The 16,051-nt window shown below is 56.0% G+C and overlaps 2 protein-coding genes across 10 annotated transcripts in view; one reads left to right on the top strand and one right to left on the bottom strand.

Moving 5' to 3' along the window:
- OBSL1 (obscurin like cytoskeletal adaptor 1) overlaps positions 1 to 12,491 on the bottom strand; it is a 25,819-nt gene extending 13,328 nt beyond the window's left edge. For 7 of the 8 annotated variants that reach the window (XM_036914189.2, XM_036914163.2, XM_036914198.2 and 4 more), the window contains exons 1-11: positions 11,311 to 12,491; positions 9,579 to 9,848; positions 9,242 to 9,493; positions 8,774 to 9,076; positions 8,345 to 8,641; positions 7,111 to 7,383; positions 5,602 to 5,874; positions 4,675 to 4,947; positions 1,531 to 1,803; positions 461 to 736; positions 100 to 387 (exon numbers count right to left, since the gene is read on the bottom strand). In XM_036914189.2, the coding sequence (XP_036770084.2) occupies positions 100 to 387; positions 461 to 736; positions 1,531 to 1,803; positions 4,675 to 4,947; positions 5,602 to 5,874; positions 7,111 to 7,383; positions 8,345 to 8,641; positions 8,774 to 9,076; positions 9,242 to 9,493; positions 9,579 to 9,848; positions 11,311 to 12,322 (3,790 nt within the window). In that variant the 5' untranslated portion in view covers positions 12,323 to 12,491. Of the gene's footprint in view, positions 1 to 99; positions 388 to 460; positions 737 to 1,530; positions 1,804 to 3,975; positions 4,267 to 4,674; positions 4,948 to 5,601; positions 5,875 to 7,110; positions 7,384 to 8,344; positions 8,642 to 8,773; positions 9,077 to 9,241; positions 9,494 to 9,578; positions 9,849 to 11,310 lie in introns of those variants that run through there. The other variant, XM_036914230.2, reaches the window with a different exon arrangement.
- Positions 12,492 to 16,051, top strand: INHA (inhibin subunit alpha). 2 transcript variants are annotated; one of them, XM_036914256.2, is made up of 3 exons: positions 12,492 to 13,353; positions 13,525 to 13,747; positions 15,056 to 16,051. In XM_036914256.2, the coding sequence occupies exons 1-3, from the start codon at positions 13,300 to 13,302 to the stop codon at positions 15,886 to 15,888; spliced, it is 1,110 nt and encodes a 369-aa protein (XP_036770151.2). In that variant the 5' UTR covers positions 12,492 to 13,299; the 3' UTR covers positions 15,889 to 16,051. The 2 variants fall into 2 exon arrangements, with proteins under 2 accessions (XP_036770151.2, XP_036770158.2); XM_036914263.2 differs by lacking the exon at positions 12,492 to 13,353 and having other exon boundaries at positions 13,388 to 13,747.

Here is a 16,051-nt window from a genome sequence, read left to right as displayed (position 1 = left end):
GAGAGGTGGGCTAGGGACAGACAAGGTGCACTGGGGAAGTGGAGAAGCTAAGGAGCCTGAAGGTGCAACTCCCAGGCTTTTTGCACAAGCTATACTCACCAGCCACCTGGACACTGAAGGTACAGCTGGGGCCCCCTGGGCCTGCCCCGGACTGGCAGGTGTAGAGCCCTGCATGAGCGGGGTTTGCAGCCTGGATACAGAGGACGCGGCGCGGTCCCTCAGCTTGGAGTTCCAGGCCCTCTCCCTCCTGCACTGGCCTCCCATTGTGACTCCAGAAAACAAGTGCGCCAGCCCGAGACAATTCACAGCTCAGCACCACCGGTTCCCCAGGGGCCACACAGAGTGGGCCAGGGGCTTCCTCTGGGGCAAGGAACTGGACCGGGGTCTCTGGACAGAAAGAGGAAGGTGTCAGCTCGGGCTTGCCCCAACCCGCCACCCAGGGCTGGCCGGAAGCACCCACCAGCCAGGCTGACATTGAAGGTGACAGCTTCATCACGAGTCTCGCACACATACTCCCCGGCATCCTCAGGTTGGGCATGGGGCAGGGTTAGGGTGCGAACAGGCCCCTCAGCACCCAGCTGCAGGGTGTCCGATGCTTCCACCTCCAGCCCATCCTTGAACCAGCACACCTGGGACCCGGCAGGGGCCACCTCGCAGCGCAGCTCCACACGTCCTGGAGCACTGAACTGTAGGTCCAGGGAGCGGGCGGCTGGGTGCACAATCCTCTCTGGTGGGGCTGGTGGCCGGACAGAGGGGCACTAGGGCTGACTCAGTCAGCAGCCTCTACCCACCTCACCTGCTAGCTTCTCTGCCCTCTCCCCTCGCAGCACTGCTCTTGGAACTTCTGGCACCAGCCACAATCCGTGGGTGCCTACTGTGTGCCAGGTGCTGTGCTAAGCACATTTGCAACTCTTCTCAGCCACTCGTGATACTCTCTACAAAGTGTACTGCTGTAGGTTTCACTTTACAGATAAGGATCTGGGGACTCTTTGGAGGGAAGTGATCTGTCCAAGGTCACATGGACAGAAAGAGGTAGACCCCCACTCCCACCCAGATCCATCTGACTCCAATGCACACCCTTCCCGACTGTCCCCATTTCATACTCCCTTTCCCTGCCTTGCCTCCAATGCACAGACAGAACACCTGAGACAGCATCCATTTTACTTTTCTGGGGTCTGTCCATCCTCACTGGAATGCAGCTCTAAGAAGACAAGACATTTTCTCTTATTGGCTCACTACTCTAGTCCTCAGCATCCAGAACAGGGCCAAGTACATAGCAGTTGCTCAATAAGTACTTGTTGAATGAACGAATGCTCCTAATTGCTGGCTCTCTCCACCAGGCCTCCAGTCACTGTCCCAGCCTGATCTGGGCAAGCCAGAGCTCTGTGAAGGCTGAGACTGAGGGACCTGGGGAAGGGCAGCGGGCAGAAGGAACAGGCTGTGAGCAGCAGCTGGGGGACCGCAGGATGTGGGAAAGGGGGGTTGGGTCCCTCAGCCTCCTGACTCTCTAGCTCCCCAGAGACTGCCCACCTATGACAGTGACAGTGAAGAAGGCTGAGTCATCCCCGGCGTCACACACGAACTCGCCCCCGTCCTCAGGCTGGGCAGCGGGCAGCACCAGGCGGCGGTGCAGCCCATCATTCTCCAGCACCAGGGCCTCGCTCTCCTCCACCTCTAGCCCATCCTTGTACCAGCGCACGGGGGCGTCCTCCCGAGACAGCTCACACATCAGCACCACACACTGCAAGCTCACGGCGATCAAGGTCACCTCATCCCGGGGGTATATGATGCGTACTGGAGGCTCTGTTGAGGGGGACAACCACAGACTGTCACAATGTCACTGTTAGCCTCTCTGAAGCCACCTGGTAGCATGAAGTTCCTGTCACCCACAATAATAAGAGCAATAAGGATAATAACAATGAGGAAAAATGGGTCCATAATCTGCTCTTTGAAATTCCCGGGGCCAGAGGTGTGACAGAATCCAGAATGCTTTGGATTCCAGAAATGGTGCATATTTATCCTATCACATACCTATGCCCTCACTGGGCAAAATAATTAACCACATTGACATTTCTGCAGTATAACATAGGTGTATTCACTCCTAGCAGGAAAATTAAAGCATAGAAATGGTTTCACAGCCGCTAATTCAGGTTTTACAAAAACGATTTTGAATATCAAACTACAAAAAGCCTTTTGATTTGGATTTTTTTTGGATTTTGTAGTTGTGGATAAGCGATCATGGATCTGTAATAGCAAATACTTATATGCCATTTCCTAAGGTTCCAGGAACCATCCTAAGCACTTTACATGTTGAACCCTCACAGCAATTCTAGGAGGTAGGTATTATTTTATCCCAGTTTTCCAGATGAGAAAATTAAGGCACAGAATGATTATGCAACTTCCTTAAGGTCACCAGCAGATACACCTACTCTAGGGCAGGAGGAAAAACCACTCTGTTAAAGGGAGACTCAGAATCTGCACATAGTGGTAGGGATTCCAAGCCAAGGCCTGCAGGAATTCAGTAATGATTTTTGCATCTGTGCATGAGTTGCCAACACCTGAGAGTTCCCCAAGGAGGCTAAATGCTGACTGGGGGAGTTCATCTCCAACTGTTGCAAAGTGGTCATATATCCACAAGGGAGCTATGTCAACACTGGAGGTGACCAGTGCACTGAGCCCAGGCCTGCCCACGCACCTACGCACCCTGGAGGTGTTCCAGAATCTTTGTTTCCAGGACACATTAGCCCACCTTCAGCATTCAGCCCCCTTGTGGCTAGACTGGGGAACTGCTAGCTTCCCGGTCTTAGGTTTTGCGGAGGTGTGCATGGGCAGACGTGGACAGACATGCTTGCCAGCACACAGCCCTCTGCCTCTGCAATCCACCTCCCTAAATGGACTTGTTCTTAAGAATCTAGAGGACACGGGCTGGTTCTCTGGCGCCCAGCAAGGCTGGAATATTACAGAGTGTGGCTGCCTGAAGGGTGGGGGAGTTGACGGGGGCAGTGGGGTGAGGACAGGGTGCTGTGATGGGACTGGGGTGTCTGTACAGCTTTGGAGTTTCAGCTTGGCATCAGACTTGATTCTCTTTGGTCCACAGCCAAGCTGATGCTTGTGTGAACTTCCCCATGAAGAATCTGGTGTTCTGTGGGGAGGCCAAGTGTAGGCTGAAATGTGTGTGGCTGTGGCCATTATGTCTGGCCTGGGCTTGGGATGGGAGAGGTTGGGGATTCACTACAGAAAGGCCTTTTTGGTTTTGTGGGCTTGTGTGTGCCAGGATGCACTACCTGGAGTGCAGGGAGCTGGGGTGGAAGGGGTTCTGGGGTGGGGTTAGGGGCCTAGGTAGCCCCAAGTCTGGGGTGTCAATTCCTAGGACAGGGCAGGGAAGAGAGCAACAAGACTGTGCCAGCCGCAGGATCATTGCTCCAGTATAGCCACTGGGGTTCTTCTGTGCCTCCCAGAGCTGCCTAGGTCCTAAGATGCCCCAGTACCCCACAAGCCCACACATACAACCCGGGATTGGTGCTGTGGGCTTCAGCCCCCAGGTGTCCAGCACAGAACCGCCATCACTTCCATAGTCATCATCCTGTGTTTCCCACTTTGACCCTTCTCCCTGTACCTTCAACCAAACCCCAACTCCCACTTAGTTAATTAACCTCGTGCTCCAAGTATCTGGTTTGAAGGCATTTCCTGTCTGCAGACCAGGTTAGCAGCCTCCAGCTTGGACTCCCACTTGCGCCCTTTCAGAACACTCAACATCCCACCCTCAAGACCCTGTAATGTGTCTGGCTTTCCTGCCAGGCTGTGCACTCCTGGAGGGGAAGTGTGTCTGTCTGTGTGCTGCCAGGTATCCGGAGCTCAGCCCAGGGCTGGCTCCTGCAGGTGGCATGGTGACTTTCTCTGAGGCCCTTCCTGACTCTCCTGTTTGGCATTCTTGAGCCCTCTGCCCTTAACAGCACTTGTCACAAGGTGTCACTGTTATATTTATTTGTGTGTTTATTGACTTAACACAGGGGTCGCAAACTCAAAAGCCCACAGGGGCCAGGTAGGTAAGGTCAGTGGCTGAAGCAATGTGGGGAGAGGCAAAAAGGAATGGCAGGGAGGGAGGGACAGAGGAATGTGGGCCCCGTTTATGGGGCAGCTGCTACTCAGTGCCAGCTGTTCGTCGCCATGGGGGGAAGCGGGACCAGAGTCGCCGGGTCTTCGGCTTTTTCAAGAGGACGCATAACTCCGGATTGTTATTTGGACTGTCCTGACTTTGGTAAGACTCTGCAGACCAAACAAAACACATCTGTGGGCTGGATGGGGCCCTAAGGACTGCCTGTTTGCGACCCCTGGTTAACACCTGCCTCCCCAGCTAGACTGGCAGCATTCGGAGAAGAGGGACCACGTGTGCATCATGCACTAATTACCCGCGACACCTGGCCTGGCGCCCAAAGCATTGAAAGTGCTCAGTAAAGGAGCTGGTGGAGCATATCTGTTCCCAGCCTCAGGTGCCGGGGAGGAGCCTACTTAATAGAATAGGGGCCCTGGGTAGGGAGCCCTGGTACATGCACCCACAGCCCCTCCTTCCTCCTCCCTCCTCCCCAGCATGCTAGCTAGTGGGTATGCGGCCAGCTCCCCTAAGGGCTCAGGACTGTCCTTTGGTGACCCTGGGTAGCCGGGGTGGGCCCACACCTGTGACAGTGACAGTGAAGGAGGCTGACTCGTCATCGATTTCACACAAGTACTCGCCGGAGTCCTCGAGCTGGACAGCAGGTAACACTAAGCGGCGGACAGTGTCCTCCTTCTGCAGGAGCAACGCCGGGCTCTCCAGCACCTCTTCCCCATCCTTGGTCCAGCGCACCTCGGCCCAGGGCCGGCACAACTCACAGGTCAGCACCACGCGCTCCAGGCGCACAGCGGCCACATACACCTTGCCGCTGGGGTACACGATCCACGAGGAGACATCTGGAGGACAGGGATGGCCACGGCTGGGCGTCAGTGTGCCCTGCTGCTCTCCGATCCACGCCTGTTCTCTAGTCCTGGAGAGTGGCCCCTTGGACTGTGTGTCCCAGCTGCTTGGACAGTCACACACAGCTGGAGACACAACCACAGCCCCCGAGCACATCAGGGGCACAGCAGCACAGGGGAACCATGGTGTCAGCCTCACCTATAGAAATGTTCCACATTCTCTGGGTTGGGACAGGAATGGGATGAAGGGTGGGACTGGGAAGAGGAGGGTTGGGTGCTGACAGAGCTGGGTCTTCCACAGGCCTCTGAGATCTTCTGATTCCTCTAGTGCCTGGGTCCACTTGCTCTAGACCCTGCCCTGCAGAACTGCCATTCCTGAAGGTTCCCCTTGGCAGGGGTCCTCAGGAGAATGGAGAAGGCAGGGCTTCCTGGTCACGCATCCTGCCTTGACCAGTGCATTTAGAACAATGCATTTCCTGTGGGGGACTGAACCTCAGGGTACAGACTGTGGGTGTGGTGAGAAGGGGGTCATGGGATCAGCTGAGGCGGGGAAGTAGGGCCTGGGAATACTGGCCCAGGGTGAGGGTGCGGCAGCTGCATGGCCAGGGGCAGAGACCACCTTCCCGACCCATGGGCCCACCCAGCCCCCACCTGTGATGGTGACAGTGAAGCAGGCACGCTCATCTCCAGCGACGCACTGAAACTCGCCCCCATCTGGGGGCTGGGCAGCGGGCAGCACCAGGCGGTGGCGGGGCCCTTCGTCTTCCAGCACCACAAAGTCATTCTCCTCCACCTCCTGCCCGTCCTTGTACCAGTGCACAGGGGCGTCCTCTCGGTTTACCTCACACGTCAGCATGACACACTCAGAGGTTATGGCGTGCACAAACACGTGCTCCTGGGGATCCAGGATGTGCACTGGGGGATCTGGCAGGGAGCAGACGTGGGGTCACACAGACACCCCACACATGGGAGACAGGAGCCCACACTAGCTGCTTGGCCAGGAGACAGTCTCCTCCCAGGAGGAGGAGGGGGAAGGCCATGTTGTCTAGGGGGCTCTGGGGCAATGACATTGGATACTGATGGCATAGCAGGTGAGGACTGACAGGAGATCATGACACCTGAGTGCTCTATGGGTACCCAGAAGATCAGAGGTGGCTGCATGGGGACAGAGAGGGAGGGAGGCACAGAGAGCCTTTGTCTGAGCTGAGAAAAGGTCGCTATGCAGGCTACATCAAGGCCATGCTTGCTGCTGCTTTTATAAGGAAGCCCCCAGTGTGCTGGTCCCAGGACACGTGGGAGGTAGGCATGACTTGGCAGTGCCACAGTGGGACAGTCACTCCCTATAGGTAGGGCGTTTCCTGTTACTGAGTGAGTGCAGGCAGCGGCTAAAAGATCACCTGGCGACTGGGTTGAAACAGGATCCCTATTCAAACGGAGAAGGTGAGCTGGATCACTGTTTCCCGAGCTGCCCTGCTCTCCTGGAGTGGACCCTCAGGCTCTGTCCTAGATATCCTGGCTTTGAAGGTATGGGGGGGGCCTGGGCATCTGCATTTATAACAAGCTTCCAGGGTGGTTATGCAGCAGCCAGAACATGGACTGGCTTCTGAGAACCATGGCACCACTACACTGAAAAGCTTCCCTTTGGCCCTGGCCACCTGGGGAGTGGGATAAGTACACACCTGGGTGTGAACTCAGCTATGGTGTTTGCTGGCTGCATGATAATGGACAGGTACATAACCTCTCTGAGCCTCGGTTTCTTCATCTGTGAAGTGGTGCTATGTTGCCCCTTATCCGGTTGTGAAGATTACATAAAATAGTATATATTTGAAGTATCTAGAATGGTATTACTTGGCTTATAGTAGGTACCCAAAGACTGTTAGCTCCCATCTCTCCTTCCCTGAAGTAAATTTAGTTTCCTGATCCTACACTTTGCAGAGGGTTACGTATGGGGCAAGTATACCAGGTGGTGGTGCGGTCCTTTGTCGTCCAGCACCACATGCATGGGACAATTAACGAGCAAGTAGAGAGTGATCGAACACGTCTCCTAGCCCACTAGGCCCTCCCTGGAAGAGACCCATAAGCAGGCAGACCTGGGCAGGGTTTGCACAGCTCCCAGAGCCAGCCTCGGCTGAAGGGACCCAGGTCACCGTGGTTCCTGACCTCGGACGGTGACATTGAAGAAGGCCGAGATCCCTTCTGTTCTGCACTCAAACTCGCCACTGTCCTGGACTTCGGCTGCAGGCAGGATCAGGCGGTGTTTGCGTCCATCCATCTTCACCACCAGTGACTCGCTCTCCTCCACCTTCTGCCCATCCTTGTACCAGCTCGCCGGGAAGTCCACCCGGGAGAGCTCACAGATTAGTACCACCGGCTCTGAGGTTGTGAAGGTCAACACCACCTTGTCCTGGGGACTCAGGATGTGCACGGGGCTCTCTGCATGGGGAGGAGCATGGTCACAGGCAGCGTCCTCATCATGCTCTGCCTGGGGTAAGCAGCCCCTCCTGGTGCAGGAGGGTGGGCACTTCAGGTCAGACAGCTGCTGTCAATGCACTTATTGGAGTTAAAAAAAGAAAGTAACTTGGGGTTTACACACCAACTCTTAAGAGTAGCAGTTTTCGTGTGCAGAAGTTCCTAGGGAGCCTACTAAAAATGCAGATTCTTAGACACATTCCTACCCCCACCCCACCTCCACCTGGGAAGTGTGCAAGGGCCAGGGAATCTGCATTATAAACCAGCCCTCAGGGCAACTCTGATATAGGTGATCCCAGGTCACATTTTGAAAATCTTCACTGGCTGCTGGTTATTTCTCACCTTGCCCCCGTCCTGGGATGCTGACAGCCAAATGCCTCAAGACCCTGTGCTTGGGTGCCAAGAAGTTCCTTCATTGGCTTTATAAACTCCAGCAATGGTGAGATGGCAAGTGCCAGCAGGTTCCCTGAACTATCAGATGCCCACCAAAAGCTGTCCTCAGGGATGCCGCATTCCCTTCCAACTGTGTTAATTCTCGATGTAAAATTAGGATTGTGCCTCACAGAAAGGAAGTTGCTCTGACAAAGTGTTAGCAATTACATGAGAGGGCAGGAAACAATCAGGGACTAGGGGCCAGGGTCCATGTCCCTGAGATGACAAACATGATAGGATTCTATAAACCACAAAATGCTCCAGAAAATTTGGATATGATGCTGATGAGCATAACAAGGGGTCCCCTGTACATTACATATGGGTTGAAATCTTTCTGGACCACTGAGCCCTCTATATGAGCCCACTACAATGCTCTGTACTCTCCCTGCCCAGGTGTGAGAAATGGGAACAGAATCTGCCTCGTTTTGCCAATAGTACTTCTGTATCTTGACCCTCCCTATGTGCCCACCAGCTGGTCCCCACCACCACCAACCTTGGATGGTGAGGGCAGCTGAGTCCTGCACCCCGGGGCAGCTGAAGCCGACCAGGGCCCCACTGTCCTGGTGCTTAACGGCTTGCAGGATGAGTCTGTGCTGCAGGCCCTTCTGCTCCATACAGTATCGCAGGGCTCCAGGGCCCATCTGGCCCTCTGGCTCATTACTCTTGAGCTCTTCCCCATTAAGGAACCAGGTGCCCTGGATGATGGTGGAGAGATCGAGGGAGAAGACAGCATCTTCCCCGTTGTATACCTGCACATCCTCCAGACCTGACACCAGGCGAGCTGTGGGCACTGAGATGGGGACAGAGTGCAGCCATCAGAATCACAAGGTAGGCAAGTGGCGGGTGTGTAAGAGGACAGGGAGAGTGTGACTTGGGGTTACAGACACTGATGGACAGGGTGGCTTTGGAAGGGCCAACTTACCAAGGTGAGCAGACCCATGGAACACAATGTGGGGACTGCGGCCGTGTTCGCTGACTGTGCAGACGCGGAAGCGGTAGTCACCCTCGGAGGGCACACAGTCTCCTGGCACCTCCACAGCTCCAGCCTTCTCAATGCTGAAGCACTGGACCCAGTCTTCCGAGCCCAACTCCTGCCGCTCCAGCCGGTAGATGAAGGGGGTCTCAGGAGCTGGCTCAGGAGGCTTCCAAGTCAGCAGGACAGTGTTCTTGTGGCCCTTAAACATCTCTGCCAACACGGGGGGTCCTGGGGGACTGTGCTTGATGCCTGAGACAAAGGCAGGGTTTGCATTCCAGCATGCTCCAACCTCCCACAGGGCCTCCCAACTTAAGTCTGCTTTGACAACCCAGATTCTGGCACCTGGTCACCCTCCTGCCCTGGCCCTCCTGTCAGACCCTTGAGGAATTGTCCCAGGGGCTTTCCTGCCCTCACATTTGACTCTGAGCAGAGTGGTGGTACGGGAGTTGCCCAGGCTAAAGGTGACCTCGCCGGCATCTTCTCGGGTGACTGCTGGAAGGACCAGGGCATGCATGTGACCCGAGCTGCTCTGGCATGTGGTAGGCAACTCCTCCCCATCGCGGCTCCAGTGCCCCTGGATGTCAGCCTCTCGCGTCTCCACCAGCAGCACAGCATTCTCTCCCTCCAGGACATCAAGCTTCCGGGGCAGCCGCTTCAGGATGGGCCCTGAGACACAGACAGGAATCCCTCAGCCCAGGGGTCCGGGCACCAGCCTGTCTTGGCCTCAGCCTCCTCCTACTGGCCAGCCAACCTTTGACTGTCACATTGGCCACGGTGCGCACCCGGCCCCGCATCTCGCACAGGTAGACACCGTCGTCATCTGCCTTCAGCCTGTGGATGACGAGGCGCCGCACTGCGCCCTCCTCTATCTGCTCATACTTGCGGCAGGGCAGCAGCCGCTGGTCCTCACGGAACCAGGCCGTGGGGATGCGTGAGTTGGGTACTTTACACTCCAGCACGGCAATCCCATGCTCCCGGCCCTCCACATCTTGCAGGGGCCTTGTGAAGCGGAGGCGGGGCTCTGTGGAGAGGGGAGAGACAAGAGAAGGCTCTGGTCAGACCAGGAGAAGGACTCCCTTGCACCACTGACCACCTAACCCACATTAGCCCATACTGTTTGTATTTCTCCTAGAGCAAGCAGGCATTTGGAATCACAGAGAAACCACCAGATGGGAAGTCAGGTGGCTTAAATTCTCATCTGACCCTGACACTCAGTAGCCACATCACCTTGAGCAAGGCCATTTCAGTCATCCTGGGCCTCAGTTTCTTATTTTAAAGTAGGGAAAGGGATGGAAGGGCTTGGAGCACATCTGATTTTCTAGCTATTCTTCGAGGCACTGCACAAATTCTGTAAGGGTCTGAGTTGAATTTCATTTTTAAAGCATTTTTAACCATTTTTAAAACTGCATTTTCTGAAAAGAAAGCATGATGATGGAAACGAACAGTGGGTTAACTTGGGCTGCTGGAGAAGCACATTTGTTCTCCAGCTCTGGGAAGCTCTGCCTTCTTGCTGGGCTTTTTTTTCCTGATAGTGTTAAGAGTTCAGTGTGGCCCAGCGAGTTTGTACACATCAAACCGTCCCACTGCAGCACAGGTGCCCCATGCTTGACTGCTTGCCAGGCAGGGCTCGGGAGATTTGCCAACTTTTTTTTCCTTGAGGGAAAAAGCTGGGCAATAATTAGTGAAGGTAAAATCCTGTGTTATGATGCACTCCTATTATGGAGAACTTTAGCTTCCAGTGAGAGTTTGGGTGTTTCCCCCCCTAAAATTTTCTGTTTCTGAGCAACATTAAGCACTTATCAGATATTGCTGGGGACTCAACTTTGAAATATAAATTTCCTCTCCTTTCAAACATGGAGAACAGTTTAATGAAAGGGCATTTTTCCATCCTCAAATTTACCTTTGGCATGCCTCCGGAATTGCTATGCCTGTGTCCAGGTCCTTCATGGGGTTTACAGATTAAACCCAGCTATGACTGCAGCCTCTACTTAAAATGTGAATTGAATAAAATAGCCTCCTGGGTGTTACTGATTTGCTTTATAAAAATTGGCTTTATATAAGTCTGGAGTTAGAAATTTACACCCACAAAATGTTCCTTTCATCATTCTTATATAGTGGGGCCCCAGTCGCGATTATCCTTTGGGGGGAGGGGAAATCGAATAACAGAAAACTATTGAGCCAAAGAGTTCCCTCTCCGTTTGTATAATAATCACTCCTTAAAGCCCTTTTCAAAGGGTGGTTTTCCACCATCTGCCTCAGAATCACTTGGGGAGTTTGCTAAGAAGTTCCTGGGTGTGTGCAGACCTACTAAATCGGAATCCTTGGTGGGGTGAGAGGCGGGCAGGATGTGGAATTTTAATATTCCGCGTCCCCCACCCCTTACCGCTGGGCGCTGGGCGGTGAGGGGAGGTGGAGCAAGGAGGGCCTCAGAGGGCACAGAAGGCCCCTTCCCAGGCCCCTGCCGCCCCTGGACCCCGCAGTACCTTTGACATGCAGCTGCACAGCACTGAGCGTCTGGCCCGCCGAGTTGCGCGCCGCGCACACGTAGAGCCCGCGGTCCTTGGCCTGGCAGTAGAGCACCTTGAGCACAAAGCCGCCGTCGCGGTCGCGGTACATGAGGCGGCGGCGATCAGGGAGCAGCAGGCGGCTCTCCCAGTGCCATTCGATCTCGGGCTCGGGCTTGCCCATCACGTAGCAGCGGAACTTGGCGTGCTTGCCCTCGTTCACCCAGAAGGTCTTGGGCGCGCACTTGAGCGGCTCCACCACGGGGTTGGGGGCCTCGTCGGGGTCACAGGGAGGGCTTTCGGGGGGCTGGTTCACCTGGAGCAGCGCGCCGGCCTGCGTGTGGCCGTGCGCGTTGCGCGCGTGGCATACGTAGACGCCCGAGTCGGGCAACCGCGCCGCCAGGATGCGCAGCGCCAGGCTCGCTCCCGGGCCGCCCTCGGCGCGGCCCGGCTCGAGAGCGAAGTGACCGCTGTCCCACACTTCGTCCAGGGCCATCCCATCCTTCTCCCAGTACAGGATGGGCGCCGGGAGGCCCCCCACCTGGCACGTCAGCACCACCTCCGCCCCCCGCAGCACCCACTGGGACTGAGGCCCTGTCAGGAACACCGGGGCTCCCTCCCCGGCCCCAGGTGGGGGCAGCGGGCGCTCAGCGGGCTGGGGCTCGGGCTCAGGGGCCAGCGGCTCCAGCACGGTGACGGCGGCTGCCGCGTAGGCCTCTCCGGCCGCGTTGCGAGCGCGACACACGTAGACCCCCGCGTCGGTGGGCAGCGCGCTGCTCAGCAGCAGGCCGTGCTCGGCGCCGTCCGCCGGGAAGCTCAGGCGCTCCGAGGCCGCCAGCTGCTGCCCGCCCTTCTCCCACACGACAGTGGGAGGCGGCTCCCCCAGGACCACACACTTGAGCTCGGCCTCACCGCCACTTACCACCCGCACGGGCCGCGGGAAGCGCAGGAAGCACGGGGGGCTCCCCTGATCCCCCGAGCCTGCCTTCATCGCGGCGGCTGCAGACGGCCAGCGGGGCGCGGGGGATAGGCGAGCGGCGGACGCGCAGAGGCCGGGAGCGGCAGCAGGAGCCTGGGAGGCAGGGCGCGTCTGGGGACTCAGCGCGGGGACCCGCGGAGCTCCCCTCCTTACCCTCCGCCCGGAGCTGCAGCTCTGCGGCGGCAAGATTCCCGGGCCTGCAGCCCAGAGCTCAGAGCTCAGGGGGCAGTCCTTCCTGTTTGCCTTTACAACGAGGGGCCCCACAGCCTCCCCTGCCCGCGGCCTGGCTTCCTGCTCCTGAGAGCCTCCCTTCCCAGCCCCCTCCCACAGCCTGGGCCTCTTTCCCCTCCTCCCTCCCGCCTCCAGCCGCCAGGTTCCCAACCGACCGCCAAGCTTGGGCCTGAGTGGCAGAGGCGCCTGCAGCTGCCAACCCTCAAAATATTCTCTGATGACACAGCTGGAGGACAAGGGCCTAGACTGGCTCCTCCAAGCTAAGTATAGAGCAGGCAGGGACCACCTGCCCCGTTCCCTAGCCCCAGTTCTAGTCCCAGCCTCAGCGCGTCCCCCCATGACTGGCCCAGCAGCTGCTAGGTTGAAAGGGGCCCCAGAAGGTCTGAGGGGTAGGCGCATTCTGTCTTCCTGACAAATAACACTTTTAGGAGCTGGCAGACCCCAGCTCCCAGGCTCCTATCCCACCTGTTGTCACCTCTGTGCTGCATGCTGGGATGTGACTCACATTCTGTGTGTGTGTGTGTGTGTGTGTGTGTGTGTGTGTGTGTGTGTGTGTGTGTGTGTGTGTGTGTGTGTGTGTGTGTGTGTGTGTGTGTGTGTGTGTGTGTGTGTCTATGGAAAGGGGTTGTATCTGTGGGTCAGGTCACTTGGGGTGAAAACCCTCCCCGGCCTCTCCCCTCCCCCACATTCCTGGCGGGAGTGGGAGATAAGGCTCAGGGCCACAGACGTCTGCGTCAGAGATAGGAGGTCTCAATGCCATGGGCAGGGGCAACTCGGACTGCAGGGCGTGGGAAGGACTGGGGAAGACTGGGGTGAGCAGGGTAGAAGAGGGCGGGTGGTGGGATGGGGAGGGGTGAGTGGGAGGCCCTGGGTAGACTCTGACAGAAGGGGCACAGGCCGGGTGTGGGTTCACTGTCAGCAGGCCCAGGTGAGCTATGATGCCCCAGCTGCCACTGCTGCTCTTCTTGCTGCTGACCTTACAGGGTGGGCATGGATGCCATGGGCCAGACCTGGACCGGGAACTTGTTCTGGCCAAGGTGAGGGCCCTGTTCCTGGATGCCTTGGGGCCCCCAGCAGTGACTGGGGAAGGTGGGGATCCTGGACACAGGCGTCTGCTCCGAAGACATGCCCAGGGGGCCCTCGTGCGCAGGAGCTCTGAGCCCGAGGAAGAGGATGTCTCCCAGGCCATCCTTTTCCCGGCTACAGGTAACAAGGGTGGGGAACGGCAGGGAGACTTTGAGAAGCAGCTTGGTAAAGCATAGGCTTGGGAGGCTGGCAGATCTGGGTTTGAATCCCAACCTGCGACTCAATTGGCTCTTTGCAACAATGGACCAGTTACTAAACTTCTCTGAGCATCTGTCTCACCTCTAAGATGGGCAATAATGCCTACCGCTCAAGATTAAGTGAGATGGCGTATCTAAAGTGCATGGCTCATAGGAGGCATTTGGGAGACAGTTGTCTGCGAAACCAGGTGTCTGAGGGTATGGGTCCCTTCCTGCCACCTTTCCTTCTTTCTCTGCTCCTGCTGCATGCTCCAAATCTTGTTTCTATAGCTCCAAGTAGCTGAAACTTGAGAAGGTATCAGGAATATAGGAGAAAAATTAATTGGGAAACTCCTGGGAAATATGTCTACCTTCTCTTGAATTCCCTTCTCATATCCTTACGTCCCCATGTTCCACTGACAGAACAAGTCAAGCTCTTGTCTGGGTGGACTTTGTTTTAATCTGGTCCACCTTTCCCTTAAAGGGACATTGTTTCCCTCTGCCTCAGCAAAGTGAGTAAACATAGGGCTTTGGGATCAGGCAGAACCCTAGCCTGGACACTTAGTAGTTAAATGTCACTTCACTTTTCTAACCCTCAGTACCCTTATCTACAAAATGGGTCGATTATTGAGAGGTTCATAATGAAATAATCCATGTAACAGTATTGCTCCAATTGCCAGTCCTTCAACTGACACTGGTCCATGGTTGTTTGGTATAGTCTATGTATCTGTCACTGAAAGGATGCCAACTGCCCTGCCCTCTATCCTGAGTTATATTCTTTCCTCTCTCCTTCCTCCATCTTCTTTTTGATGTTAATCTTTTTAAAGTGGAATTATTTTAAATCATTTATCATGCAATATTTCTGACATTAAAAAGATATATAAAGTAATATAACAAATGCCTGTGTACACACCATTCAAGGTACCATTTCACATTATCAGAGGAACAGAAATTCAAGTCTAACAATTTTAAGTGATGTTGAAGATAGAGAGTGTTACACATTGCTGATGGGAATATTACTTGGTAAAACCACTTCAGCGAGAAGTTGGCAACTTCTTGTATTTTTAAAGTCCTTTAATGATGAAATAATAAATGGGGAACCTCTTGACAGTTCCCTCAAGGCTTCAGGGAGGCCCCAAGTCTGGCAGAGCACTTGGCAGGCTCATGAATGACAGCATCTCCCTTTTGAAGGGGGGGTATCCCAGGTCCTGCCAGTCAAGGCTGCCCTCTCTCCTCTCTCTGTCTCTTGCAGGTGTCAGCTGTGAGGAAGAGCCAGCTGCTGGAGAGCTGTCCCAGGAGGCTGAGGAGGGCCTCTTCAAGTACATGTTCCGGCCGTCCCAGCACACGCGCAGCCGCCAGGTGACTTCGGCCCAGCTGTGGTTCCATACAGGACTGCACAGGCAGGCCACAGCAGCCTCTAATAGTTCTGGGCCCCTGGTGGGCCTGCTGGCACTATCATCCAGGGGTCCCAAGACTGTGCCCATGTCACTGGGCCAGGCACCCCCTCGCTGGGCTGTGCTGCACCTGGCCACCTCTGCTCTCCCTCTGCTAACCCACCCCATCCTGGTGCTACTGCTGAGCTGTCCTCTGTGTTCCTGCTCAGCCCGGCCTGAGACCACACCCTTTCTGGTGGCCCACACACGGGCCAAGCTGCCCAGTGGAGGGGACAGAGCCCGACGCTCGGCTTCCCCACTGCCCTGGCCTTGGTCTCCCGCTGCGCTGCACCTGCTCCAGAGGCCTCCAGAGGACCCTGCTGTCCATGCTGACTGCCACAGGGCAGCTGTTAACATCTCCTTCCAGGAGCTGGGCTGGGACCAGTGGATCGTGCACCCACCCAGCTTCATCTTCCACTATTGTCATGGTGGCTGTGGGCTGTCTACTCCACCAGACCTGCCCCTGCCAGTCCATGGGGCTCCCCCTACTCCTATCCAGCCCCTTTCTTTGGTGCCAGGGGCCCAGCCCTGCTGTGCTGCTCTGCCGGGGACTATGAGGCCCCTCCATGTCCGCACCACCTCAGATGGAGGTTACTCTTTCAAATACGAGACAGTGCCCAACCTTCTCACCCAGCACTGTGCTTGCATCTAAGGGAGTTGTGCTGGTGGCCAGGTCCCCACCATCAACAGCTGGGAGCAGGGGTAGGGTTTGGAAAACATGGTTCCCACTTCTCTGCCTGAGGTCTCCCCTCCCTACCCCATCCCACCCCACCCCGTGGGTAACACAACAATAAACAATAGTGCAGATGACTTGA

Source organism: Manis pentadactyla, chromosome 6, assembly GCF_030020395.1.
Source record: "Manis pentadactyla isolate mManPen7 chromosome 6, mManPen7.hap1, whole genome shotgun sequence".
Classification (NCBI taxonomy): domain Eukaryota; kingdom Metazoa; phylum Chordata; class Mammalia; order Pholidota; family Manidae; genus Manis; species Manis pentadactyla.
Note: the sequence above shows the minus strand (reverse complement) of the source record. Positions and strands in the feature narration are given on the sequence as shown.

Bases quoted from the DNA above. Each gene is read 5' to 3' on its own strand.
- INHA (XM_036914256.2), top strand. From the start codon at position 13,300: ATGGGCAGGGGCAACTCGGACTGCAGGGCGTGGGAAGGACTGGGGAAG. The intron at 13,354-13,524 runs GTGAGCAGGGTA...CTGACCTTACAG, and splicing joins AAGGACTGGGGAAGACTGGG to GGTGGGCATGGATGCCATGG. The intron at 13,748-15,055 runs GTAACAAGGGTG...TGTCTCTTGCAG, and splicing joins CATCCTTTTCCCGGCTACAG to GTGTCAGCTGTGAGGAAGAG.